General features: G+C 43.2%; 2 protein-coding genes and 1 long non-coding RNA gene across 8 annotated transcripts in view; 1 reads left to right on the top strand and 2 right to left on the bottom strand.

The window, feature by feature from the left end:
• LOC140659162 (uncharacterized) overlaps positions 1 to 1,628 on the bottom strand; it is a 165,976-nt gene extending 164,348 nt beyond the window's left edge. For both annotated transcript variants that reach the window (XR_012044999.1, XR_012044998.1), the window contains exon 1: positions 1,492 to 1,628. This is a non-coding gene — a long non-coding RNA (uncharacterized lncRNA). The remainder of the gene's footprint in view (positions 1 to 1,491) is intronic.
• On the top strand, positions 1,329 to 10,528 carry KDM8 (lysine demethylase 8). Of its 4 annotated transcripts, none has more exons than XM_072878447.1 (7): positions 1,330 to 1,669; positions 2,263 to 2,429; positions 3,807 to 3,939; positions 4,856 to 4,897; positions 5,663 to 5,812; positions 8,395 to 8,487; positions 8,587 to 10,528. In XM_072878447.1, the coding sequence occupies exons 1-7, from the start codon at positions 1,376 to 1,378 to the stop codon at positions 8,749 to 8,751; spliced, it is 1,044 nt and encodes a 347-aa protein (XP_072734548.1). In that variant the 5' UTR covers positions 1,330 to 1,375; the 3' UTR covers positions 8,752 to 10,528. The 4 variants fall into 4 exon arrangements, with proteins under 4 accessions (XP_072734547.1, XP_072734546.1, XP_072734548.1 ...); XM_072878444.1 differs by having other exon boundaries at positions 1,331 to 1,891; XM_072878446.1 differs by lacking the exon at positions 5,663 to 5,812 and having other exon boundaries at positions 1,329 to 1,891.
• A 143-nt stretch (positions 10,529 to 10,671) lies between these two features.
• On the bottom strand, positions 10,672 to 25,848 carry NSMCE1 (NSE1 homolog, SMC5-SMC6 complex component). 2 transcript variants are annotated; one of them, XM_072878449.1, is made up of 8 exons: positions 25,687 to 25,848; positions 24,910 to 25,053; positions 16,251 to 16,372; positions 14,941 to 15,018; positions 13,454 to 13,600; positions 12,361 to 12,477; positions 11,352 to 11,472; positions 10,672 to 10,901 (listed from the first exon to the last, which is right to left on the bottom strand). In XM_072878449.1, the coding sequence occupies exons 1-8, from the start codon at positions 25,751 to 25,753 to the stop codon at positions 10,819 to 10,821; spliced, it is 879 nt and encodes a 292-aa protein (XP_072734550.1). In that variant the 5' UTR covers positions 25,754 to 25,848; the 3' UTR covers positions 10,672 to 10,818. The 2 variants fall into 2 exon arrangements, with proteins under 2 accessions (XP_072734550.1, XP_072734551.1); XM_072878450.1 differs by lacking the exon at positions 25,687 to 25,848 and adding an exon at positions 25,300 to 25,413 and having other exon boundaries at positions 24,910 to 24,985.
• Positions 25,849 to 25,862: the final 14 nt, after the last annotated feature.

Genomic DNA, 25,862 nt, shown 5'->3' with positions numbered 1-25,862 from the left:
CTTAAGCACAGATTAAAAGCATGCAGCATAAACCACCAAAAGGACATTGCCTCACAGCAGCATTCATCCCTGACCCTTCTAGGGTCCTCTCATGTTACTCAGATCAGCAGGCTTTCTTTGCAATACTTAAGTTCAGCATTGACTAGTGTACCTCCCGGTCTTCCAGGAGTCATCTACTTGTTAATAGCTGTCCCACTTTTGGAACAGAGAGATGCTGAAGTGAAACAGCTATCTTCCTCATACCATCACTATACGGTTAACATGGAAGCTACAGCAGAAAGAAAACTAGCTTGGATTTAGACGTTCCCCTTCAACGCAAAGAGCCGCGTCAATCGTACCATTACTAAATGCAGTAGACTCGCTGGCCAAGGGCCCAAGTGACAGTATCTAGACTGAGTCGTGGTGCTATTACACGGCTCATGGAGACCTGGGCTACAGTTTCACAGAGCCTTTAACCCAGCAAAAAACCAGCAATGCCACCAAAAGGAATCGCTCCACTTTCTTCACCCACGTAAACCCCCTATTGCCGCCTTCTTTACATCTGTAAAAGCATACACAGTTATGGGATGAACCAGGTGATGAGACTCATCTGGGCTAAAACTAACCTAAGACAATGAGTACTTTTTAATCTAGAAGGGGCTTCCATTCCAGTTCGTTACGTGGCTGCACGGAGACTTGCAGCAGCATAAGGGCGCAAACGCCAGACAGAACCGCCGGGCCTGAGCGGGACTGCTCCTCCCGCCGCGGCCCGCCGGAGCAGCGGCTGACAGCAGCCCGGAAACTCTCGGGTATGAAAACGCATTCCGAAGAACGCCATCACGAGCAGCGCAAAGAAGCGCCTGCACCCGCCGCCGCCGGCGGCCGAGGAGGCGCACGGCTGAGAGGCCGCCGCGCCCGCCACCAGCCGCCACCAGCCGCCCACCGGCCCCTCCGCCGGGCAGCCAGGGCGCCCGAAGGGGCCCCGCCGCGGCAGCGGCCGAAGCCAGCGGCAGCCCCGCAGGGCCCACCCGCGGCGGGCGAGGCGAGCGCGCCGTGGGCGGGCGGCGGGGGGCCCAGGGGCTGCGCGGGGCTCGCCGCGGGGGCGGGCGGCCGCGGGGGCGGGCGGCCCCGGTCGCCGTTCCCGCGGCAGCCCCCTCCCGCTACGCGACGCCAGCGGCTCCTTCCGCAGCCCGCTGGGGCGGAGCCGCCCGGCGGCGGCGCCCCGGGCCGCGCCAGGCCACCGGCCTCGCCGGCGCACGGGCGGCGCGGGGCGGAGCCGCGGGCGGGACCGGCCCCGCTAGGCGAGCGGCGCCGCGCCGCAGCCCCGACCCGCCCCCGAGGCCCGCGCAGGCCCGGCAGCGCCGCGGAGGCCGGCAGCCGGCGGGGCCGCGCTGCCATGGCGGCGCCCGGCGGCGGGGAGGGCCCGGCGGGCCTGGCGGGCGGCCCCGCGGCGGGCGGCGCGCTCTGGGCAGAGGTACGGGCGCTGCTGCCCGGCGCCGAGGAGGGGCTGACCTTGGCGCTGAGCGGCGAGGTGGAGGACTGCGTCTTGCCGCTGCTGCGGCGGGCCCGCGGGCTGCTCTACGGCGAGGCGGGCCGGCCCTGCGGGGCGGCGGCGGCGGCGCTGCAGCGCCTGGGCGACGTCCTGCGCGACTACTCGTGGGAGAAGCTGAACGCGGGGCCCTGGCGGGAGGTCAGCAAGGCCTGGCGGCAGGTCTACGCCTACGGCTGCCTCTTCGGGGCGCTGGCCGAGGTGGCCGCCGGCCGCCCGCTGGCGCCTGCCGTCCGCCTCTGCGACATGGGGCTGCTCATGGGCGCCTCCGTCCTGGACAACGTCCTCGCCCGCCTCGTCCGCGTCCTGCAGGCGCACCTGCCCGGCGGGAAGCGGCGCGCCGCGGCCGAGGGGAGCGCCAAGGTACCGCCCGCCCCTCGCCCGCCGCCCTGAGGCGACCTGGCCCCCGGGCTCTCCCGCCCGGCTCCCTCCTCCCCTCGGCCTCCCCCTGCCCTCGCGGCCCCGCCCCGTGGGCTCCCCCCCGCCCCCCCCCGTCGCGCCCCCCGTCGCGCCCCTCGTTCGTTCTGCCCCCCTGCCCTCGTTGTTCCGCCGCCCGGGCGAGGCCGGCCTCCCTCGGGCTCCCCTCCCCGGCGTCTGTTCACACCCCCTCCCCCACCGTTCCCGGGGCCCCTCCGGCTGTGCGCGGCCCGGCGCAGGGCGAGGCGGGCCGGGCGGGCGGGAAGGCCGCGGAGGCCTTCGCTAGCAGCTGCTGAAGGAGGACGTCTCTGTTCCAGAGGGTCCGGACTGACCCCCCTCCAGTCCCGGTTGTGCAGCCAGAAGTTGCGCTTCCACATGTTCACTGCCCTTCGCTGGAGCATTTCAGAGACAACTATCTAATTCCCCAGAAGCCTGTGGTCTTAGAGGGGATTATTGACCACTGGCCCTGTATGAAGAAGTGGAGGTGAGAAATAAGAGTTTCTTCCCTGTCCTGGTAAGGGCGAGGATCGCTTTCTGTGTCGGGTATCTTGATGCTCAGTAGAGCAGTAGAGACCCCCACAGAAGACAGGGGCCATTGGGAGTGAGTGTTGTTGGCAGCACCTTCCTGCTGCAGCGTTGCCTTTGCTCCGTAGACGTTGCCCCATAGACGAGGGAAGTGCATCAAACCGTCCAGAGCATTGCACGGTATGTGCTGCAGTGCGCCGGGGAAACCCAGTCCTGGCCGGGACGGCGCCGGAAGGCAGCCCTCAGCCCTGCCTGCCGGGGCTGTGCGGGGAGCGCTCTGGCGAATTGCTGATGCTGCGTGTTGCTCAGCTGGAAACCAGGGACGAGCATGCGCTGCTAACTGTTGCAGTGAGCTGCTCACCTCTTAACTGGGTCTGTGTCAGACACAGATCAGTGATTTTTACGTCTCGAACTTGCTGATAATTAGTGCAATGGAAGTCGAATTTGAGAGATGTGTGAGTAGGCATGATTGGCTTCTCATTCACAAGTACAAGCACTGATGTTTGTTCAGTGTTGTGTTTGAGTGCCGAGTTTCAGACGCTTCCATTCAGGAGTGAGTAATAACATTGTGCTGCTTGTGTAATGTAGGCAATGGAGCCAACATTTCCAATACTGAGAACTGAATATTTGTGAGATAAAGCTCATGATTCCGTAGAAAAGGGGAAGAAACACTCATGCTTAGGTTGAGCAATTGCTTTCTTTCCACAGCCAAGGGTAAAATTGACATTAACTGAACACACTTGTTATTTCATAGGGGTTTTATTCTTTTTTGAGGGAAGGTACTCCACTGCTTAACTTCAGACACTTAAAAAGATGAGCTTCTCCATTTAGTTAATATCATTTGTCAGTGGAGAGATGTATACCACCCATCAAAGTTATTTCTCTGACTTTAGCCAGGGTAGATACTATTGGCACCTGTATACAGAATCTGGCACTGACAGAGAGTTGATCTAGCATTAATGATAAAAAGATAAAACATTTTATTTAGCAAATGTGGCAGCAGGCAGCAAAAAGATTAGCCATCCCTAGTCAAGAGAGACTAACAGCTTAAATCTCCTTAGCTCGTAAGGAAACAATAGTTGACTGAGGTAAACAAGGTTTTAAAACAACAAAACAGACAGTTGTGGCGTAATGTACATGCAAACTTGACTGCTTGCTTCCTTGCTCCTTGTATCCTTTTCTGCTGCCTCTTGTCTCTGGTTGGTTGGTCTTAGAGAGCAGAAACTCATGGTAGTAGAGTTTTATTACTCTAAAAGATTGATTTGGATTGATTGCTTACATTCAAAATTAGTAAGAAGAGTAGTATAAAAAGATAATAGAACTTTCTTCATTTCAGTGTGGACTATTTTTGTCAAGTCGCAGGGTGCCGCACAGTCCCTGTGGAATTGGGTACCCGATACACCGATGAGGAATGGTCTCAGAAGCTCATGACTGTCAGTGACTTCATCAACCAGTATATTGTGAATGAGGTCTGTTACTCTCGTTTTGTTTCATCTCCAAATACAGCAGTGTGTTACTGGTACAGAATTCCTGCTTGGAACAAACATTGCTTAGAGGCAATGTCAAGGGAGAAGGTATGCTATAAGCACAACTCTGAATTAAAAGGTTTGACATTTTCAAGATCTGAAACTACAAATAGTTATTGCGACAATAGCTAGGCTTGATTTTTATATATAATTGAATGTACAGCAGCTGGAATTTGATGGATAGATACCTTCTGCAGTAAAAGCCTGAATGGTGGAGTCTAAGGATAAAGGATCCTCAGCCAGCAGTTTTGTTCCTCTTGGTTATTAAACTGCTTAGTGAGATCTAGGATCAAGATCCAAATTCATGTGCCACCAGGTAAAAAAATTTAAAAGTTGATTAGCAATTGAATGTCCTTTTACTTTCACAGCTGAGGATCTGAAGCCCTCATTTCTATTTCTTAGTCTTCTGGCAGGAAGGACCATGTGCCATTGCAAATTGGTCGGTGGTGCAGCCTGGAATAGAATATCAAGATACTTACGGGGAGTGAAGGTGAACTAGTCTGTGTACCAGCAGGGTCTAGCTGTAAAGATGCAGAGCGTTGTCACAGGATCGACAACAGAACTGTCGAGACTCCGTAGGATTATAGCTAGGCTTCTTCCAGTAACCTGAGCTAGATAATTTGCTGATTGTGGGGATATATCTACACTCTTACAGTTTCCGTGTAGCTGTAAGTTACTGTTTCAGAAGACCCCTTACACTAGTCAACTGTTGAAACAATTCTAGTACTCTGAAATAGGGCATTGGAAATGTATGTTACCTATAAGTAAATTCTACTCACCTTTAAGTAAGTTACCTGACTGAGAAGTCTTACCCTATATGTCACTATGCATTTTTTTTCTTTCTCTGCTGTAATTTCAGAACACTGTAGGATACCTTGCCCAGCACCAGCTTTTTGATCAGGTAAAACTGAGTGAATGTTTTTATCTTTCTGCAGTCCAGTGTTCCCTTTGTAGCACAAGTCATCTCTGAGGATGTCAGCTCTACTAGATGGAAGGGCATACAGACAATTCACAGTATTTCTTAAGTTTCTATTTCCACAATTTGAAGGAACGGAGGGAGGGGTTTGTTCCATTTGGCTGAAAGACATGGAAACAAAACCCTTTCAGGGTTGAAGACATTTGATCTTAGTGCTGTTTCGGTACAAGGTAGCATATACTTTGAGGGGTATCGCCTGGAAAGCAGCATTTCCCCAAAGAATATGTAAGTCAGGGAAGAGATTTGGACAGGAAACAGTCTTCAGTGGTGATACGTTCTGAAATGTCATTCCAGTTAACCAGAGATTAGGTTGGTGGGAGATGTAAAAAGGAATCTCAAGGAGAAGCAAGCTTAGCGTATAAAAGATCAGCTGCTCCTTTTCCATGAACAGCAAACCTACTTATTCTTGTGGGTTTCTCTGGTTTCTGCTAAAGCAAAGGGTCTCTGAAGAATGAGAAACCCCTTTCTTTCTCCCACCTCTCCTCGCAACAGAATCTGCTTGCTAGGACAGAAAGTGTGAGGACATTTCCTGCAGATTCCTAGCAGTTCCGCTACTTCTCTCCTGCCTTTGCTGGACAAGCAGGTCATTTGTTTTCTTTGTGTCAAGCCTTGTTCCTCGGTTCTATGAATTACATACCTTTGGCAAGTCAGCACGTACCCTTTCTAATGTTGATTTCCTTATGGGAGTAGATCCCAGAACTGAAAGAGGATATCAGTATCCCTGACTACTGCTGCCTGGGGGAAGGGGAAGAAGATGACATCACCATTAACGCTTGGTTTGGTCCAGAAGGCACTATCTCACCTCTTCATCAGGATCCCCAGCAAAATTTTTTAGCGCAGGTCTGTACTCTACTTACTCTGCACATGCCATTAATGCTATAGCTGGAAAAAATGCTTATGGTATGTAAGTGTTAGAGACAAGGGAGCGGACAGCTTGACAAACAATTGGAGGATAAAGAATATGCAGATATTATTTTGCTATTCTATTGCATTTGTCGCTACTGCAGCTTAATACTCAGTGTAATCCTCTAGGCCGCAAGTGCTCCTCATTGAGATAGACCAGTACTTAGCCTCATTTTACAGATGATAAATGGAAATCACAAGAAGCAGCTTTTCCAGGGTCACACAAGGAATTTGTAACAGAGTTGGGAAGAACCTGGATCCTGTCATGGTGTACCAAGGAACTTCCTTGTCTGGAACAGCAAGATTTTGGGGTGGACTTAGGTGCATACTTTAATCCACTTCAGGTTACCTAGTAAAATATCTATTTGTGCATGCATGGACAGTCAGATGAAGTAATATTTGCACTGTGACCTCACTGCTGCTAAGTGCGTTACTGTTGGTAGGCTTCTTGGTGACGACTTTTAGTGCAGAGTAACACAGTAAAATACTGGGGCCCTTTGTGGTGAGCACTATACAAGTCCAAAGATGTATTCCTGGTCCAAGCAGTTGACAACTGTCCATCTTCAAACACTGATTGGTTTTTTGCTTACTGGAAGGAGATTGCTGTTTCTTCCTCCATTCCATCAGATTCTTGTAAAAAAAAATATGGCTTACACTTTCAAACATTTTCCAGCAGGATCATGACACTGAATACTTTCTACTTGTGCTTATTTATGGGTTGAGCCTTAGTTCCTCTGTCCCAAACAGCTGCATCTTGCTAACCTGTGTTTTCACTTGGAACTGAGTCTTAATTCAGGCCTTCCTACCGTGGGTTTTTACAACTGCCGTGCAATTACGTATTGTATTTCTCTTCCCTGCTAACCTGCTTGATGCACACACACCCCCGGCATTCTGAAAGGGAAGTATCCTACTATACACACTACGTAAAGCTTGTGTGGCATTTTTTGGGTGGAAGTCCATTACAGGAGTTGTTGGACTGGGAAAAAGAGTTCCCTTCCCTTACAAACTTCAGAACTTCAAATGGGAGATTATCTGCCAGTGCTGTAAAAGAGTTTGAAATTTGAACAGCAGATCATCTGGCAGTTTTCAATTTTCAATTAAAACTGCCCTGCCTCTTGATGCCATTTACACTGTAGCTGTGGAGTACAGGAAGGCACAAGCACAAGTAACAAAGTGCAATGATCCTACTGGCTGGGTGGTAGCTGCTGCAGAGATCGTAGTGTTTCCATTAATGAGGAAACCAGTATCTGGAGATGCAGGCTGTTGCCAATTAGCTTGTGCGTTCAACCTTGCAATATACAGCGCCTCAGCCCAGGGAGGCAAGTGAAGGAAGGAGCCGTTAATAGCTCACAGCAGTCCACGTAACACCCACTCCCCAAAAAAATTCAAGGATTCAGAGTGTGTGCTGGAGCAGTAACCAACATTTTCTTTACTTCCGCACATCACCAAAAATATCACTTAACACTTGGTTCTTTAGAGAGCTAATTAATATCCATAATCCCTTTGGGGTATGGAAGGCATCCTAAAAACACATGGACTGCCATAGTTATTCGGATCAATGCTCTAGTAGTTTAACCAGTGATAGTGAAGAGTAGGACAGGGCAGGAATACACTGAAACTTGTCCAGACTTTAGAATACGTTTATGTGCTGTCCATGAAGCAACAAACTCTAAACATCTAGCATTACAACTTGGGTGTTGATAAGATTTCAGGAAATCCTGTTCTATTATATGGGAAGGGATGTTAAGATAGAGGAAAAGCAGCTTGTTTAGGAATAGTTTGGTAGCGTAATGCCAGCCCAGGGTACGGTGGGTTAGTCATACTGACTTACCCTTTTTGTGATAGTTCCAAACAAATATGATCATGCTTGGCCCTTGAAGAAATCTTGAATCCTGGCACAAGCAGCATGAATATTCACCCTATGCCTTCTGTGGGCGTTCCACTGGTATCAGTGCAGGAATCAGCTTTGACTCTTGTTTATTCTGCCACTTCATTTGAGGCACCTGTGACTTGCAAGTCAGCGTAGTGTTCAGGTTGGTCAGTCCACTTGCCTTATGAATTCTAGTCTTTCACTTAAGCACTCCAGTGAAAGAACTGATTTAACGGTAACACAGAAATAAGAGCTAAAGGAGTATATGGAAGCTTAGCAGTCACTCTGCGGCCTGCTGATGTGAACTGCACCGAAGACTCAACCTCTTAGTTCTTCTAATTACTTTCTAGCTGCGTAGAGCCCAAACAACATGGTATAAATTGGGTGCCTTCAACTTTGAATTTAAAGTAATTTGGCTAAAGGCCTTTCCTGGTATTTCAAATTCTTATCTGCTCCAAGGGAACAGGTACCTGAATTCCAATAGTCCGATTTAACTTTTTATTATAGCGGTGTCTGTTTATTACTAACAAAGGTAATGATGTTTCTTGTAATCAGGTATATTTTACTGTTAAATGCCAGCTATGGCCCACAGTTTCCAGTAATGCGCAGGTTAATGGCAGATGGAAAACATTTATTGTAATATATACAGGTATTTGGAAGAAAGTATATCCGTCTATATTCACCACAAGATTCAGAAAACCTGTACCCACATGAAAGCCAAATTCTTCACAACACTAGTCAGGTAAATAGTTGCCTGAAATTTTAATGTCAGTAATGTTACTTTATCAAATCATATTTGAGTAAAGACATTCTACTGATGATTGTTTTGGTTTTTTTATAGGTTGATGTGGAAGATCCTGACTTAGTTAAGTTTCCCAATTTCAGAAAGGCTGCATTTCAGTCCTGTATTCTGATGCCTGGACAGGTTCTGTTTATTCCAGTTAAATATTGGCACTATGTGCGATCGCTTGATATCAGCTTCTCTGTCAGTTTCTGGTGGTCATAGCTCTGAAGCATGCATAAAGTCTGTTAGCATTGTAATAGGAATTAAAAATCATAAAAAGTAGCATCTGGCATCTTCTCACAAGAGAATTCTTTTTAAGCATGAGAATGTTCTTCCCTATACAGAGGTTAGAGGTGGATTAAAAAAACTGAACAACACACTCTTGCTTCAGCATGGTGAAAGAATCTGGATGGGTAAATGGAAAGAAGATGCTACAACCATGTTATTTTTGTGGGTGTTTCTAATACGAACTCCTCATGAAGAGTATGTTAGGTCATCATCTTGTATGCGTGTGTACATCTGAAACAGCTGTATATATGGGCACTGCCAGGACTCTGCTTCAAACTGTATTTGGAACATCAGGATAGTGTTCTATTCTAGTTGGATTTAATAACAGTAAAAATTGGAGTTACATAAACAATGGGGGATGGTGCTACCCAAAGGTTCAATATGTTAGAAGAAAAAAAAGCTAACGGGACACAAGATACCCATCTCCTTGTCGTGGTTTAGCCACAGCCAGCAACTAAGCACCACACAGCCACTTGCTCACTCCCCCCGCAGTGGGATGGGGGAGAGAATCAGAAGAGTAAAAGGGAGAAAACTCGTGGGTTGAGATAAAGACAGTTTAACAGGTAAAGCAAAAGCCACGCACGCAAGCAAAGCAAACCAAGGAATTCCTTCACTCCTTCCCAGGGGCAGGCAGGTGTTCAGCCATCTCCAGGAAAGCAGGGCTCCATCACAGGCAACGGTTAACTTGGGAAGACAAATGCCATCGCTCCGAACAGCCCCCCCTTCCTTCTTCTTCCCCAGCTTTATATACTGAGCATGACTCCATATGGTATGGAATAGCCCTTTGGGCAGTTTGGATCAACTGTCCTGGCTGTGCCCCCTCCCAGCTGCTTGTGCACCTGGCAGAGCATGGGAAGCTGAAAAGTCCTTGACAAGTGCAAACATTACTTAGCAACAACTAAAACATCTCTGTGTTATCAACACTGTTTTCAGCACAAATCCAAAACATAGCCCCATACTAGCTACTATAAAGAAAATTAATTCTATCATCTCAGCTGAAACCAGGACACTCCTATACGGAAAAAGTTACTAGTGTTAAGGCCTAGGAACATAATTAATTGTAGTTAATCCATAGTTTATCTGCAGTTAAATAAACTGAAGCTTAATCATACTTTGATTAACCATCAGCTGAATTGCTGACACTCTGCCTTCTGCAGCATCACACATTTCTACTACGGAAAGATACACTGCCATTCCATTCTGGTACCTGGCAATATCTAGCCCTTGTCTTTTTCTCAAGTTGCTCTTAAAGGAAAGAGCATCCTTACATAAAACTGGAAGTGCTAATACTAAAAACTAAAAGAATCTGAAGATGTAGGTTTTTTTCAACACTTTGCAGACATAAGCTGGCATTGCCCCAAAAGTCTTGTCCTACTCCTTCCCAATCATTTTGACTGTGGGAATATTCCCTCTCTTACTGAGCATAGCTGCTCATGACCTAGCCTTACGTCAGATGAACTCTTCTGCATCTAAAGAAGGGACAAAAACCAAGCAACAGTGCCAAGTGAAAGTGTTCAGACTCTAGCCCTAGGTCCGATATTCAGCCAGCCTTCTTAGTGAGGAGACCACAAGTGCCACATTGATTTTTCACCTACTTGAAGCCCTGTGGTGCTAGTTATAGGTTTCATTTTCAGTTGTGCATCTGAAACTGTACAAATAGGGAACACTGTTGCCGAGAAGGGCTTCTTTTAATAGTTCACCTGCACAGATCAGCTTGCAGGACTGACTAAAAGCATTTGCATCTTTCATTCCCAAACACGCACCGAGAGTCCCAACCCAACAATATGGAGAACTACGTACACGAAACAGCCTCCAAGAAAGCTGTGCAGGCATAACTGTGAAGAAGAAGAACAGGAAGGTCAATGATAGTTTTATTGTAAGATTCTTAAAACTTCAGGAAAAAATAAGTACACTGAGCAATGTGCTGTTACTAATGAATACAGTAGAGTCTGGCTATTCTGCAAGAGCGGGGAAAAAAGATGTCACTGATAGCAAGTTTTACTAGCATCGTCTAGTGCTGAGAGTGAAGCTCTTCTCTGCTCTCCCTGTTTTTGATGGTGACTGGGAGTCTATCCGACTCATACCTGTAAAGAAATCAAACGGAAGGTTAATGAATGACACACAAAAAAGGATGATATTGTATAACCTCCAGATTTTTAAAATGCCTTACGTATTCCTGTGTTCCTGTTCAGAATGTCCAATTTCCCTGGCTAAATAGAGGAATTCCAAAGAGACTGTGCTCTTCTTAGAAGCTCAGTATTTCCAGAAGTTTTAGTGTCATGTGTTGTGTCTGTCCCCTACTCCCCACACACACTTTAATGTTCTTAGAAACAATGTGCTCAGGATCTGCTAGTGACCATAAGGCATAATCCTTGCCCTTTCAGGGCTCAGTGTTGCCCATGTATGGTTTACTGTCTGAAACATACAACTGAAGTCAGGGATAACTTCAACTACAGTTACAAATAATACAGGCAGTGCCACTGAATATCACATAATTATTACACTCAGTTTTTTTAAAATAGGTTGCTTGGTACCTGGAATGTCACAAGACCAGAAATCATTACACTGCGGACAGCGTGGTTCAGTCTGAGCTCTAAAGTACTTTCTGACACAAGGTAAATGCATTCCAATTCCACAGGATTCACATACTTGGCTCTGAAATCAGAAGTGTTGATTAAAAAAATCTTTCTAACCTGTCCTTCAGTTTAACATAAAGTTGTTATAAAGGGCAGCAGGTATGCAATGCTTTATTCCAAAGAGTGGTTCACACAGTACAGTTGGTGGATACTCGAAAGTCAAAGCTGGTAAATGATAAAAGGAGGTACCATTTCCCTGTATGGACAAAATTTAGCTTGAAAGACAAACAACACTTTGCTATTCGGGTGCAATAAGGGAGACCAACTGGGACAGAAAAAGTAACATGGAAGCATGTTAGTTGGGAAGATGAGAAGATGCAGGGTCAAGGAGCAAGAGAACGCAGCAGTTTTGGAATAGGAGTTCAGGCTGTAACCACTTATGCAAGACTAAACTGGTAACTTAGGAGCTATCAAAATACAGTGCTTTAGCATGCTATATATAAGCATACATGTTCATTCTGAAGTCCAAGACACAAGCAATTCCTGAACCAAAATCCCAGGACCAAAGATGAGCACATGTCACATGAAGACTGCTCTTTGTAAGGTCCAAAGATAACATAGCTAACACTTAACTGTTACGCCTATTTAAGGATAAGAGGTTCATCTCTAGCCTGCTGGCTTTGGAAAGCAAGACAGCACAATAATGTTCCTCATTGGGTGAATTTGCTTTCTCCAAGTTTATCCTTGGAGATACTGGTCCAAGTCTTTTTCCAAAGACAGAAGATAAAATACCTACACTGAAGAAAAAAAAAAAAAAGGGATTTTCTTTATATACATGGGCACCATTACCAGATTACAAGACCAGAATTTTTCAGTGCCTGTCTAATACTCAAAGTATCACAAACTTCAGCTATGACCACATAAGTACATCAGCAGATGCCTACTGAGGTAATAAAACAAATGTTACCTGGATGACAAGGCTGTGACAGATGTTACATTTCCTTGCCATATCTTGGTAGTTGCTGAGAATGTATTGCTCCATCTCAATTATGCAGCGAGTGTGCAGAGTATATTCTCCATTTCTCTAAGGAAACAAGTGGCGAGACAAGGAATTTAATTCCTTTTACCTTTTTTGACTTTTCTACCACCTGCTAGCAAGCATTTGACATGCACTTTTTACTGCCATCGTGAAATAAACATGCTGACACCAATATAACGCAAAGCCAAAACACTTTTGAAGTAGCAGAATTACTTTGTTTAGAGGATCAGAATAAAGATCTCACACCTTTAACAGAAATCTAGTCCTTGGAAGGTACAGATGAGCAATGCTCTCCTTAACAAAGACAAGCAGTTTTGGGACCCTCCGTTTGCACATTAGTGGAAATTCTACTGGCTTCCAGTAAAATCTAGGTATTTACTGCTTGAGGTATCTTTGAAAATCTCTGCTAAATCAGTCTAACGTAAGTAAATGTGTGACAGCAGGCTGGAGATCTATGATGCAATGAATCCAGGAGAAAAGGGATTGAGGTCTCACTTGTCTTGGCAAGCAACTGCAGTGTCCACATGGTAAGCTAATCTCAATTTCTCCCTCATGAAGTAAAGGAGATTTAAAAATGTGCGCAGTGGCCCATGCGTTTCTGGAACAGGAGTTTTCAACATGTTTGGCCTCACTGCTCTTCAGGATATTCTAAATGTAACTATCAGCACTGATCACCCCGAAGAGCTTTCCCCAGCTCTTGTTCCAAGTTTAAGTATGCCATGCTGTTGTGTACAAAGGACGTCTGTATGTTGCAACACAGGGCTGTACACACGTGCCCACCTAGCTCAGGTACAAGAAACTGAAACTATGTTGTCCCGTATAGAGCTACCCAAGGACTTTCTCCTTGTAAATATACTGCCTTTTCTGCAAAAATCGCTGGAGCAGCAATAAGCACAAGCCCCACAAAACCATTTTTGCCATCATTCATTAAAGAACATCTCCAGTTCCAGCCATCACATCCATAAGAAAATAATAGCTGGACCTATAGAAATATGAACACTTGAAAAGATACAGCAGTTACCTCAGAAAGCCACTTATCCTCCACAAAAACTTTCAGCACTTGTTCCACTTCCTTTTTCTTCATTTTCTTTGTCTTAAGTTGGTCAGCCAAGTTTAAAATATCTGTAGAAGAGGCAAAGCCATTTTCTGATAAAATGATTAGGTCCATCTACAGAAAGAAACATTTTCAGCTATTAAAAAAATCCATGCAATTAGATAGACACACCTTATAGTAATGTGCCACTTTTTTAGCATCCATACATATGAAATACACAACAGCATACGGCTTGACCCAGAACTGTAAAACAAAGGCCAAAAGCTGAAACAATCATTGTTACCTTGACAGTTTTAATCTTTGCCAAGAAAACATTTCCACAAATAGAATTGTACAGCGCTGCCTAAGTGAAGCTGCATTCAGGGACCCTGGAGCATGCTCAGGGGTGACAGATCTGTTTCTTTTTCTCTGCTCTTTGTCAAGGTTCTTTTGAGGAAAAATCTCTTGCTACTAAAGTAAGTTTGTCCACTCTGGAGGCATCAGTACTGCTGAACCTACCTGGCACTTGAAGGTTGTAGCAGTATTGCCAATCTTCAGAGAATCTCTCATTGGAAACATTCCTGCTGCTCCTTATCACAGAGCAGCATGCAGAGTTTTTATGCCATTAGTAATACGTGCCACGACAATGCCATCTCTGTGGTGCCGACACGGCTGTATAGGTGCTTCACCAATAATGGGGGAGGGCAGGGAAGTCTCTGGGTACCAGCCATGTAGATTAGACTTTTGCAGCTGTCACAGAATAGTCAATACACCGCTCTTTCCAGTTTATACAGAAAATTTTATTTTAATGAGTGTGCAAAAAAAAAAATTTTTGAAGTCTAGTAGCTGGAGAAATTAAGGCCTCAAAGTTCAAGGCACTAAAACAATTCACTAAAACATGCAAGATAGATAGCTATGATCACAACTCACATGAATGGTTGTTGATAATAAATTAGACATCAAATGTCCTGGAATCTCAGCCCAATAGTTCTATCTGGAACTTTAAAAAATTCTCAAGTGTATGTTTTCTTGTTTAAAAAGCAGCATTCTGACTAGTTTATTAAACACAGAATTAATTGGCTAAGTAGTAATAATAGACAAATGTTTCCATTCAAATCAGCAAGTCCAACTTGTATGTTATGAGCATTAAAATCTACTGTGTATTACTAGACTACTGAAGCCAGTGAAAAATTCAGCATCACAACTGAAAATCCCGAAGAAAGTTGTTTGTTTAACTAAAAGCAGATATGTCAAGTCACTAACGCCAAGGAGCACTCCCCTATTGCTGATTTCAGTTTACCGACAACTGACTTGAACAGGGAGTCATTACTTGAATATACTCCCGTCCCTGCCCCCCCATTCAATCTGGGATTAACTTAGGTTCCTGAATCACACCTCCGTTCATTTCCATTTCCATTCAAAGATGGTACCTTCACAAATAATGTGATTTACTAACTAATAACTGGCATACTTACTGTTTTTCTGAACAATTCTAATTCATTTTCTGTATAGTCAGATGCCATTTTAGTTATTTCAGTTTCTGCCAAATTCACCTACAAAAAAGATAACACTTAAACTGAAATCAAAGTGCCTTTGTATTTCTACACCATAAATTGTAAAAGATCCTCTGGGCTAAAGAATACATCCTCTTAAAATTAACAGAAATGTCATTTCTTTAAGTGGCATGAAAGAGGCTGTTCTTTAAAGATGGCACTCGAGTCCTTTCTTTACAACCCCTGATCTTCCAGCCATATGTTCTCCACAGCTGCCTCTGCCCAGTCCAAGCTCTTAAACAATCCCACCTCCCCGCTATAGAACTAATATAGAGTATCAGTTCTATATAGTAGAACTAATATATTACACCAGGATACTGTGCTGGACAGTAGCAGTAACTATGTTATAATACACATTTTTGTTTCACTGAAAAACAGTAACTGATATTTCATATTCTTATTGCACATGCTACTGCTGTTTATCATCAGCTCAACTTAATTGGCAAAATGACACAGAAAGGTTAAAAGCAGCAGCTAATGTTAGAATACCGCCTGTATCGTCTTTTGAAATGACTATATAACCTTCCCTCCGACATGCACATTTCAGAGCATCTAGGGAAACTTTTTATAGGCCATTCCTTAGCAACCCTTTTATGCTAGGTTGATTTTTGAGTCGGAGAAAAAGAAAACTAAAGTTGGAGGGCTCTCCATGTTTTCTAGCTTAAAAATTCCTCTTGAGAAAGAAAGTTTCCTGTGAAGGAAATCTCATTTCAGCACTTAAGCAGTGTTTATGCTAAATAAATCAGATGCTGCTGTAGTCCTTGCTGACATGTTCCATTTCCACGCACCTAGGCTGTTGGCAGTTTATCCTCCCACTTCCCTGTTCTACAAGCAGCTTCTACAGCAGCTGCCAGCGTAAGAGGGGAACAGCCCTGCATAAACCATGCAGGCACTGCTAAGAGTAAGAAGCCTGCTGGCACATGCAGCCTTCAGTTCTAGAGTCTCTCCCTTTTCTCTGAATAGCAGTTCTATTATAGATAGACTGTAGGAACGACCCTCGGTACCTCAATCTTTCTAACATCCAAAGATGGCGCTTAGGGCAGTCTTATGTTTATTATGCACAGGTAGAGCTGGATTGGTTTGCCCATTTACAATCGGAAGGTGTGCAGAGCTTTTATTGGCACGTTATTCAAAGGTTAGTTTTAAGCGGGAGACACGGGAGGCTCCCTCTGCTATCTGTGCACTGGTCGTGAGAAGCCAAACCACGGGATGGCAGCACATCACGTACTTACTAAAGCGTAATGTGCTCTCCCATCGCTTTCCGACATTCCTTTCCGGATCTGCATAAACAAAGGCTGTAGATGGCTGTTAATGGTACTGATGAAATCATCCAGTTTATCGTGCGCATAGTAAACTGAAAATAAATAAGAAAAAGCACATACACAAAAAACCCAAACAATTACACATCAGGCAGATCTTTTTATGTTTTATCCGCGGAAACATTTTTTTTCCTAGGTAAAAGAGCTAACAGGTAGTGAGGCAGAATTCAAACAGGTCTGTTATATTCAGCAGACATATTTTCTTGTGCTGCTGACTGCTAGCCTTCAGAGAAGCTCAGCTCCCTGAAAGTCAGAGTTTAGAGAGTCCAGGCATTCTGCCTCGCTGTATGGAACCCACCGCCTTAATCCATTAATTACAGTGACTTGAACCAAGTTGAATTGGAAATAAAACATGACCAGAAAAAATTATTATACACAATACAAAAATATACTTGCTTTCTTTCATTTACATGCAAGGGATTCCTTGTTTCTTTGTGTTCTGTTTCACAAATTAATGGCATGTAAATGATCAAGTTACATACCAGAAAATTCTAGCATTGTAGAAATACAGGTAATATCTCGTGTCGTGTTCTACAAACAGATGAAATACTAGCAGATGTTCTATCATAGACGTGATTAAGATGGACTTTGGAGTTGTTCTGTAAAAGCACGTGCTATGGCTTTTGCTTGCAAAGCAACAGCACACGCCTTCAAGAGTTTCCATCCAAAACAAAATGATGTCAGTGGCAAAACTCCCGTTGACTTCAGCAGGCTAGGGTTTGAGAAACAGTTAAGCAACAGCTCATAAATTTAGAAAAATGACTGATGTCTCAAAAATACTACCAGTTATCACTAACTTTATACTATTCTCAGTTAGAAGAGTCGCTCACTTGTGTAACAGCATCAGACAGAGGTCCCACTCTCAAAACCCCACTGCACTTTATAGTGTAGTACAATGCAAAAACATCAGTCACAGGAGGCTCCTGCCCAGAAAGTTCATGATTCTGATATATAAGACTCCTTAACTGAACAAAACCAACAAACAGCAAGAATAATAATAATAAAGTAAGTATAATATTAAAGTAAGTATAATTTTGTCAAATTGTCGTGGCACCTGTCAGCAGGAAACACTCTGCATACATCAAAGGCAGGGAGCGTTAGTAACAGATCTAAAAGAGGGGAAGATGAAAGATAACAATAATATTCTTTTGTACACCAGCTGTAACATTTTAATGTGAGATGAATGGCTGCTCTAATAGATCTCCTGTGAAAAAAAGGGATACAAACTCTCCATAAAAAATGAACAGGGGACAGACCACACCAAAAGCTGCACTTAACAATTTTAACATCTAAAAAGTTGGTCAATTTACAATTCCAGACTCAGGAGAAATTATAAATGCCCTTTACTATTTGCAAAAGCTTTCGACTTGCCTCTGTGAAACAGTTCTTGTACAGGCAACCATAGCAACTGATTGGGTAGAAACTGTTTATTCAAATACATTACTACGGAAAACAAGTTATTTACTGTCAACAGATTTGATGAGAAATTGGACAAACTAATGTGATCTTCATTCAGTAAGCATCCACAATCTTTGTATTCTGACTATGCGTGTACAGGAATCTCTTTGTCCTTCTTTCTTCTGGTAAAATATCTCAGAGGTGTCAATACTACTTCAAAGGACTGTATTTAAGAAGACCTTGTTGTAACATGAGTATGTTAGATGCATACTAGAGCCAGGACTACCCTACTTCCAAAATACTGGATGAAACTGTTTGAAAAGTCTTAATTTCCAGTAACTTCCCCTGTAAAATGTAGTACCTTAAAAAAAAAAAAAACTAAGATTTAGTTACAATTGCTGTAAAGTATTTTTTGTAACAGAAATAAATTATTTCCTTCTCTAGGGCATAAAATGCAATCTCAGCTAATACTATATCACAGATGTACTTTAATCTCTTTTCAGTCAAATAAAATGAAAGCAAATTGCTATTCCAGTACCCAATTATGAACACAACAAAGTTGTTCATAGCATTTAAAACCAAGTATATGCCAGTATATATGCCAGGAACCAGGTATTATTCTTTCTGTCAATAAACAATTCTCAGCCCTGAACGCTTAATAAAGATAACATGTGACAGCATTAGAAGAGAGCTCATTATGTGTTACCCTAGAACACTGCTTGGGAGCATGTTCTTTACAATAAAGTATTTCAAGTTCAATGCCAGACAGCAGATGAGCAAATAGGAAACAGCAAACAGTAAATAAATGGAACACAAATACTCTGGGGGTTTGGGTTTGGGGTTTTTTTTCCACTAAGTTTAAACAAACCCTTAATAATAAACTCAAATAAGAAAAGCTGAACAGATCCCTCACTGAAGATAAAGCAGAGGTGCTCAGAGAAAACAGAAACTTTTCTGAATGTGTCTGTATGCAAACTACAAACAGCAGGTAGTGTAACAAACAAACTTGCACTCTTGGTCAACTATCACTTTTCAACAGGCACTGTTTTAAACTTCCTTGCTTAAAGACAAGTGAACAACAGGAATCTTTATTACTTAGACTAGTCTGAGATGCCACAGCTTCATGATAAATTTAAAAATAGACTGACACCGTTACAAAATTAGAGCTCCCATGTTCACAGCAAGAGACTACAAATGAGCTGAGTGAATCCTTTAAAAGAAAAGAGATAGGATGTTTACTCATGTAAAACCTAAACACATAGTTACCGTATCTATGTACTTCAGCTGCCACGTTCCCTGTAACCAGAAGATTAAGCACAATTCTAGTCTGCAAAGCAGCATTACGAAAATGTCATGTTTTTCTTCTACTTTGATGACACTGAGCAGATGTAATATAAACCACTGACAACTGGTGTTTATATTTACAGCTGATTTTCAAGATCAAACCATATTTAAAAAAATTAATAACTATACAACAGCTTTTGGCATAGAGTTAATTAGTTGGCAAACTTTAGAATTAAACAAAAAACTAGAACAAACCATGAAGAATAACATGACAAATTACTTTCGATTTTAAGCCACTGATGCTCAGTTTTCATTTCACAGCAGAATAAAACATTCAGAAAAGTGAATTTCTTTGAGGAAAAAAATGTGGTGGGGTTTGGGTTTTTTTCCCATTTCCTTCAGTTACTCTCTTAGTACTAAGACGATTAATATAACAAGAAGCTCCCTATCAGGATTTGAAAATGCTGCCATCTAACTTTATTATAGCTAGAAAAAACTGAAGCAACAGGATCATTACCGATAAGGGAATCTAAAAGCTTGTTTACAAAGTTCTTTAAAAACAAAACATTGTTAATTACACTTCACAGCAACATGTTGTATAATACCTTTTTTTTTCCTTCTGTTTAACAACATCAAAAACAAGCCAGAACACTTCCTTGTAATAGCACACGGTATTATACATAAATACAGGCAATCCCTGCCTCAGAGAGCTTAATGACATTTCAACTATGGACTAGACTACGTCATTCACTGATAATTTTTTTATATGTATCCTGCTTTACATTATTTTAAACTCATATGAAACCATTCACATTAAATCTTTTTCTACCCATACATCTACAATATGTGTTTCAGCCTTCCCATGAAAAACAGAATCACTGGGAAGAAGAACAAGTTGCTGCTTCTAGTAGCGTACTGCAACACGACAGTCTAGAACAAAACCAGTCAGACTGCAAAGGAGTTGGGAGGGGGGGAATACTCAGTTATTCAAACGGCGCAGATGGATTTTCACCAGCACTGCAACGTTGCTACACTTGAAAAGTTCTAATGAACTTCAGTAAGGACTCATAGGCAAGACTTCAGTTTTAAAGTGCAACCAGTAACCCACTACCTGCGTGACGACTAACACCTACACTCTGCCACAGTGCTGGTCAGTACAGCGTGAGACTGACACATCCAATCTTTTTTCAGTCTTTTAACACAGAGAGTATTGAATTTTGACCCAAGGGATATAGTCAGTCTTCATTACCAGAACATCGAAATGAGTAATTCATAAGCTTCTCTACATTTTATGTTTCAGTCCAGCTACAAGGCATCTGATATGTAGCAAAAAAATATTTAGCAGAAAATATGGCCTGCATTATGTAGGACACAAAAATAGATTACTTCGTTCTGACCTTAAATTCTATGGATAAGTAGATACAAATCCACAGTAAAACCAGAAGAGTCCCTGTAGAGTGGGTGTCATTGTGACAAGATAGAAGATACAACTAAGGCTGGCAGGAGCACGGCTTCCAGAACTAGTAATGGGCAATATGAAGCAGGTGAGATGGGAGGAAAGTACAGCCGTCCACCAGAAAACCTCATCTCATCCTCACCAAAACGTTTCCTCAGCATGCACTTCTCCCTCAACACGTAAGAGAAATAACTGAAGTGCATTTACTTAAAAGTGTTCACTACACTATAGCAAAGTACTGCTGAGGAACTGCGTGATCCCCCTGTCTATACTCCCACTGATCTTCCCCAGTCCCTTTTCTGTCGGTGCTTTGTGATACTCTTCATTCCCTACACAAAAATGCCTAGTTTGAGGAGCCAAGAACCATGTTTTCTTTTTCTAGTTTTGACATATTTCATGCACTATAAAGCAAAATACCAAGACAACCGTACAGTGGATTTTTCCGTTGTTTTGCAATGCGAACAATTCTCTGGTAACATAAAACTTAGACTTCAAATAGATGGTTATCTGCAAATTCCACCACAGATAAGAAAAATTCCCCCAAGCTCTAGCTGAACTTTGCAGACAAGATATAAGCATTATGAGCACGCTGGGTCACACACAGGAGCAGCTGCTGGAGCTTTTCCTAGAATACTAAATACTAAAAGACGTACAAAACATGTAAAGCAAAAATGCTTGTCTATTCTATGAATCCCTGTTTCTTGTATATAATTTATTTAGTGGGTCTTTCAATGGCCAAGCACGAAATATATTATGCGTAAGAAATTGGTAAGACTGTAGACTAAAGGTGACACTAACGGTTCTTTTCTTCTGAGTTCAGCTACCAAGCCAGTTAAATAAAATGCAAAAGACAGTTAGACAAAAGCCAGTCTGATACAATCCACGTTAATGAATGCTTAATCAATACACTCCTCCTATACATCCAAATAGGCAGGAAAAAAGCAGTTTTCTCTCATTCTTCCATTTTTCTAAACATCCTTTCACATATGGACTGTATCAGCCATTTTTCTAATGAACTCTACTGTAACTTAATATACAGTTACATTTTATAATTAGTTGTATAAATATTACCTAATATTGTCCTTCAGTAAATACGGCCATTGGTTTGAAAGGCAACCTGACTTTGTCCCTCCAAATTATCCATAGGTTCATCAAAAGTATAGCAAAACAAAAATATATCTATGTTTTCTGTTAACCTTCTGGCCATGAAGAATGTGGCAAAGAAAACGCTTATAAATGACGTCTTTGGAAAATAAAATGCTGATCACAAGAATGCCTAATATTGTTATATTTAAATACTTGTCAAATGAAGATATGCTGGATCCAAGAAAAAACAGATGAACTTGGAAGTCTATCAAGGGATAGAGAGCACATGAATCTCAATATTTATTCCACGATCTGTTAAAAAAAAAAAAAAAAAAAAGTTGTGCTATTACAGAGAGAAATGTATTTTCCAGGGGAGAGGCACCATCTTTCCAGCTGTACTATTCACAGTAGTGTAAACCTAGAGCTCCAGTTATTGAAGACCTTCAACTGGCTTGGAAGACAGCAGGAAAAATAACTACAAACTCTCCTATTTTTACTGTTCCCTGATTTCAGGCTGGGGTCAGGGTCAGAATAATATTCTGTGTATTCTCCTCCCACAGTGTCTTGTAAAGGGATCCAACAACAGCCAACTCAGGTACTACCATTTCCCTGACTACACAAACAAAGGAAATGCCAGCGTGCACCCACAGACAACACACAAAGCCGCCCCAGAAAGGATGCCGAGAATGTTGTGGTACCTTAGCTATTATATAATGCTAGAGATCTGCAAGATGTCTTTAACTTTGCACTATAATGAATTTCATAACTGGAGAAGCCATAACACCGTGCAGACAGAAACAGCATGCATTAAGGGGATTCCAGTTAAAAAGTATGAGCAATTATAACAACCTTCCTCAACAAGCCTGCAATTCGTATCCTAACTGAACTGTACACATTCTAGTGGTCCTACGCAGCACTTTGGTAGATGTTCGGAGCTTTTCCTTCAGAGCTGCGTGAGGATTTTAGCATAGGCACTTGTCTGCTAACAGGAAGCATGCAGGTGGTACACAAAACATAAGAAGACATCTCCTGGCCAAAAGGCTTAGGATTTTGAAACAAACCAGAACAAGAGAATGCACCAAACACCAGGAAGGAAAGTTTTGCTTCAGAGGCTGCACAGGCTGGTTACTGTATGACCTGACTTCATTTGACACAGCTTTTTTATCCTTTTGGATTTAAGGAAACCAATGTCATAGATAAGAGACAGCCTTGTTATGTAATGCTTACAACCTGCAGGAGGAAGGAATTAACTCAGGTAAGCTACTTTTAGTAACATTAGATTTGATCCATTTTGAACATTATTGTTCAGATTGCACTAAGCAGTATTAAGATGTATTTGAAGAAACGACATCAAAATCAGAACTTCATCTAGAAACAGTCCAGTCAGGCCATTTCCTCATAAAAATGCTACTACCATGATCTTGTAAATTGTGATACTGTTAACTTTGCCCCCAAGAAGGATGGGTTTCTCAAACCGCTGGTTCTTTTGTTCACAAAACAAATGTGGGGGGAAGTGTTCCATTCACTGAGTCACGTTCAACATCCTTTTGCCTCCCAACATGACAAAAAGCTTTCCTAGGTGGAGCATTTAACAAAACTGTAACAGTTAAAACTCCCACACTGTGTCTTTTCCATTACACATCAACTGTCACTATGCAGAAAAAATATCAAGTACTTGGTAGGCAGCAGTTGCAATGGAGCCATATTTTCTAAATCCTTCTATTAAATAACCCTTCCTAATGAATAATAACTCTATCAGCTCTCACTGCAGTACAGCTCACTGATCGCGCATGCTGAAAACACGATCTAGCAGTAAATTTTTTTTTCTGAAGGTTCTTTGCTCTTAACACACAATAAACTCATTATAGCCATGCTATTGGCTTAGGCCATCTCTAGCACTTCTGATAAATTCTTTTACAAATCACAGTAGCTTGGTTCTCACAACTACAGGAGTAAACCTGTAAAAAGCAACGTTATTTTTCCATGCTTCCATTTTTTTCAGTCAGAAATTTGGGCAGGTGCTGAAATAAGCTCTTTTGGCTCAGGAGAGTTTGAAAATGTATGGAGTCTGTTTGTTTCCTTTTAACTAAGGAAAATACATAAATAGTGCCATTGCCCAGAAAGGACTCCACTTGTGGCAACAAAGGAAGAGGGAGTTCACAACAGGTTGTGTGCATCAGTGACTACAGTCTCTTCTCTCTTAACAGAGAGAAAGAGTGCTTAGCAATGGTGATGCTAAAGTTATCGACCCAGTTAGCCACCAGCAACGGAACAGTTCAGTTCCCCTGCAGCTATTGGTTCAGCTCCCAATAGACTCACACAGGTATCCTGAACTGACTAAACCCCTCAAATAACTGTTAAGGCAGCTTTTATTTTTAAAGTCGTAAATACCAGAGAACTAGAAAATCACTTGAGGCATATATTCAGTGCATATTAGATCTCAGAATGCATAATTTAAACAAGATTTGCCGGAGTTATCTGCCTTTCAATAGTGATGGTTTGAAATCGCTAATTCGAACAGCATTTGCGTGTTTCCTTTTAAATGGCACTTTTTGTTCTTACACATTCCTCGTCCTTTTCAATTTTGTTCATAAATAAGGAAAAGATGAAAATAGAGGCATTTTATTCTTTCACTATTTTCTGGGAACCAGCACCTGACACATCTAATACCTACCGATTAATTAGTGCTAAACACATTACTCACTACAGCTTTATTTTGGTTTGTGCCTACCATATTTTCAAAATTGGTGAAGATGAAATACAGATCTCTGATCTGTAAGCCGATCTCTGAAAAAAATCCTTATCAAGTTGATTACACATTTCTGTACTACTTAAGTTTGAACATGAACTTCAAACAGATTTGATAGTATACAACCAAATTTTTGTTACATGTGCCGTAAAATTCAGCTTGGTATAGCATATATTAAAACTAACCAGCTGACCACGTGATTGGTCAGATGTGACAGATTTACTCAAGACAGATAACAGTATACCCTTCATATTATATTCCAAAGGAAATCTTTCCAAATAAGTATGAAGGAAAACATTCTGGAAATTTCAGCACTATCAGTGTCAAAGATGAATTTTTTTTTAAATGTGTAACGTATAAAAAACATCTTTGCTAAAATAAAAAATGCTCTGTATGAGTCTGACCTGATTAAAACTTAGTTTCCTCATTGCTGTGTTATTTTATCTTTTAGGAAAGAGAGAGAACACTCACATCATTGAAGTTTTTTAACTTTTTTTTAGATGATGTATGCTTTTCAGAAATCTAATTACTTGCAAGCTGCACTAAGAAAAAAAATAGTTCTTCCATCTCCCTACTTTTCCTCCAGAAGAGAGACACACCTTTATGGATTTCACAGCAGCGCCTGTGTAATTTCCGAGCCTCTGATCCTTCCATTATCCCATGAGACATCAGGACCTGCAAGAACCGTCGATGAGCATCAGTCATCTGAGCTGCCATCGCAATACTCCACCAGGCTTCAAATGCTGCAAGAGGTGTAAGCTGGAATTAATGCACATGTTCACGCAAATTAAAAATACACAGTCCAAGCACACATAAGATTTCAGTTAAAACTCTCTAATATTGAATCGGGGCAAAAAAGCAGATGCCTCAGGTTGTTCTCAGAATACAGACGGCGACTGACTCCAAGGTTCTAGAAGAGGGATGCAAAACATAACGTCCAACTACTTTTAGCTACAGGATAAAACAACGTAGGGATTGTGCTGTCGTACCCCAAACCCAGACCAGGGCGAGCGGCTGGAGGCTGCTCAGGGAAACGCGGAAGAGCTCCCTCGCCAGCTCTCCTAACTCGCCGCAGCTTTCTTCCTCCGCAGACTCGCAGAGCGACCGGCAGCCCCTGGCCGAGCTCCGCCCTGCCCCGGCCGCCGCCGCTTCACCGCCCGCTCGGCCTCGGGCCTCGGGCCCGCCGCCAGCCGCAGCCCACCGGTGAAGCCACGGGCAACCGTCCGAGAAACCGCCCCATCCCCACCCGTGCTGCCCCCGACCCTCGCCCCCCTGCCGAGGCCCGCCTGCCCCTCGGCCTCCGGCCGCTCGGGCCCCCGCCCTGCGCTGCGCTGCGCTGCCCTGCCCTGCCGCTCCCCGCTCCCCGCCCGCCTCACCCGCCGGCCTGCGGCGCCGCTGCCGCCCGCGCTCGACAGCTCGGTGATCGCTGCCACCGCCTGCCATCGATCGGCTCGGCAGCAGGCGGGGCCGGGGCGCGGCAGTACCCGCCCCTCGCTAGTGCGGCGGCCCCGCCCCGTGACGAGCCGTGGGGGGCGGGAGTGGGGCGGGAGTG

The sequence above is a fragment of the Ciconia boyciana genome, chromosome 13 (genome assembly GCF_034638445.1).
Source record: "Ciconia boyciana chromosome 13, ASM3463844v1, whole genome shotgun sequence".
NCBI lineage: Eukaryota > Metazoa > Chordata > Aves > Ciconiiformes > Ciconiidae > Ciconia > Ciconia boyciana.
Note: the sequence above shows the minus strand (reverse complement) of the source record. Positions and strands in the feature narration are given on the sequence as shown.

Excerpts from the sequence above, each read along its gene's own strand:
- KDM8 (XM_072878444.1), top strand. The coding sequence starts at position 1,376 with ATGGCGGCGCCCGGCGGCGGGGAGGGCCCGGCGGGCCTGGCGGGCGGC. Across the intron at positions 2,430-3,806 it reads CCCTGTATGAAGAAGTGGAG|TGTGGACTATTTTTGTCAAG; the intron begins GTGAGAAATAAG and ends TCTTCATTTCAG. Across the intron at positions 5,813-8,394 it reads AGCAAAATTTTTTAGCGCAG|GTATTTGGAAGAAAGTATAT; the intron begins GTCTGTACTCTA and ends TAATATATACAG.
- NSMCE1 (XM_072878449.1), bottom strand. The coding sequence starts at position 25,753 with ATGGCAGGCGGTGGCAGCGATCACCGAGCTGTCGAGCGCGGGCGGCAG. Across the intron at positions 25,054-25,686 it reads GCGGCGCCGCAGGCCGGCGG|CATTTGAAGCCTGGTGGAGT; the intron begins GTGAGGCGGGCG and ends CACCTCTTGCAG. Across the intron at positions 10,902-11,351 it reads CTGGTCTTGTGACATTCCAG|GTATGAGTCGGATAGACTCC; the intron begins GTACCAAGCAAC and ends ATTTCTTTACAG.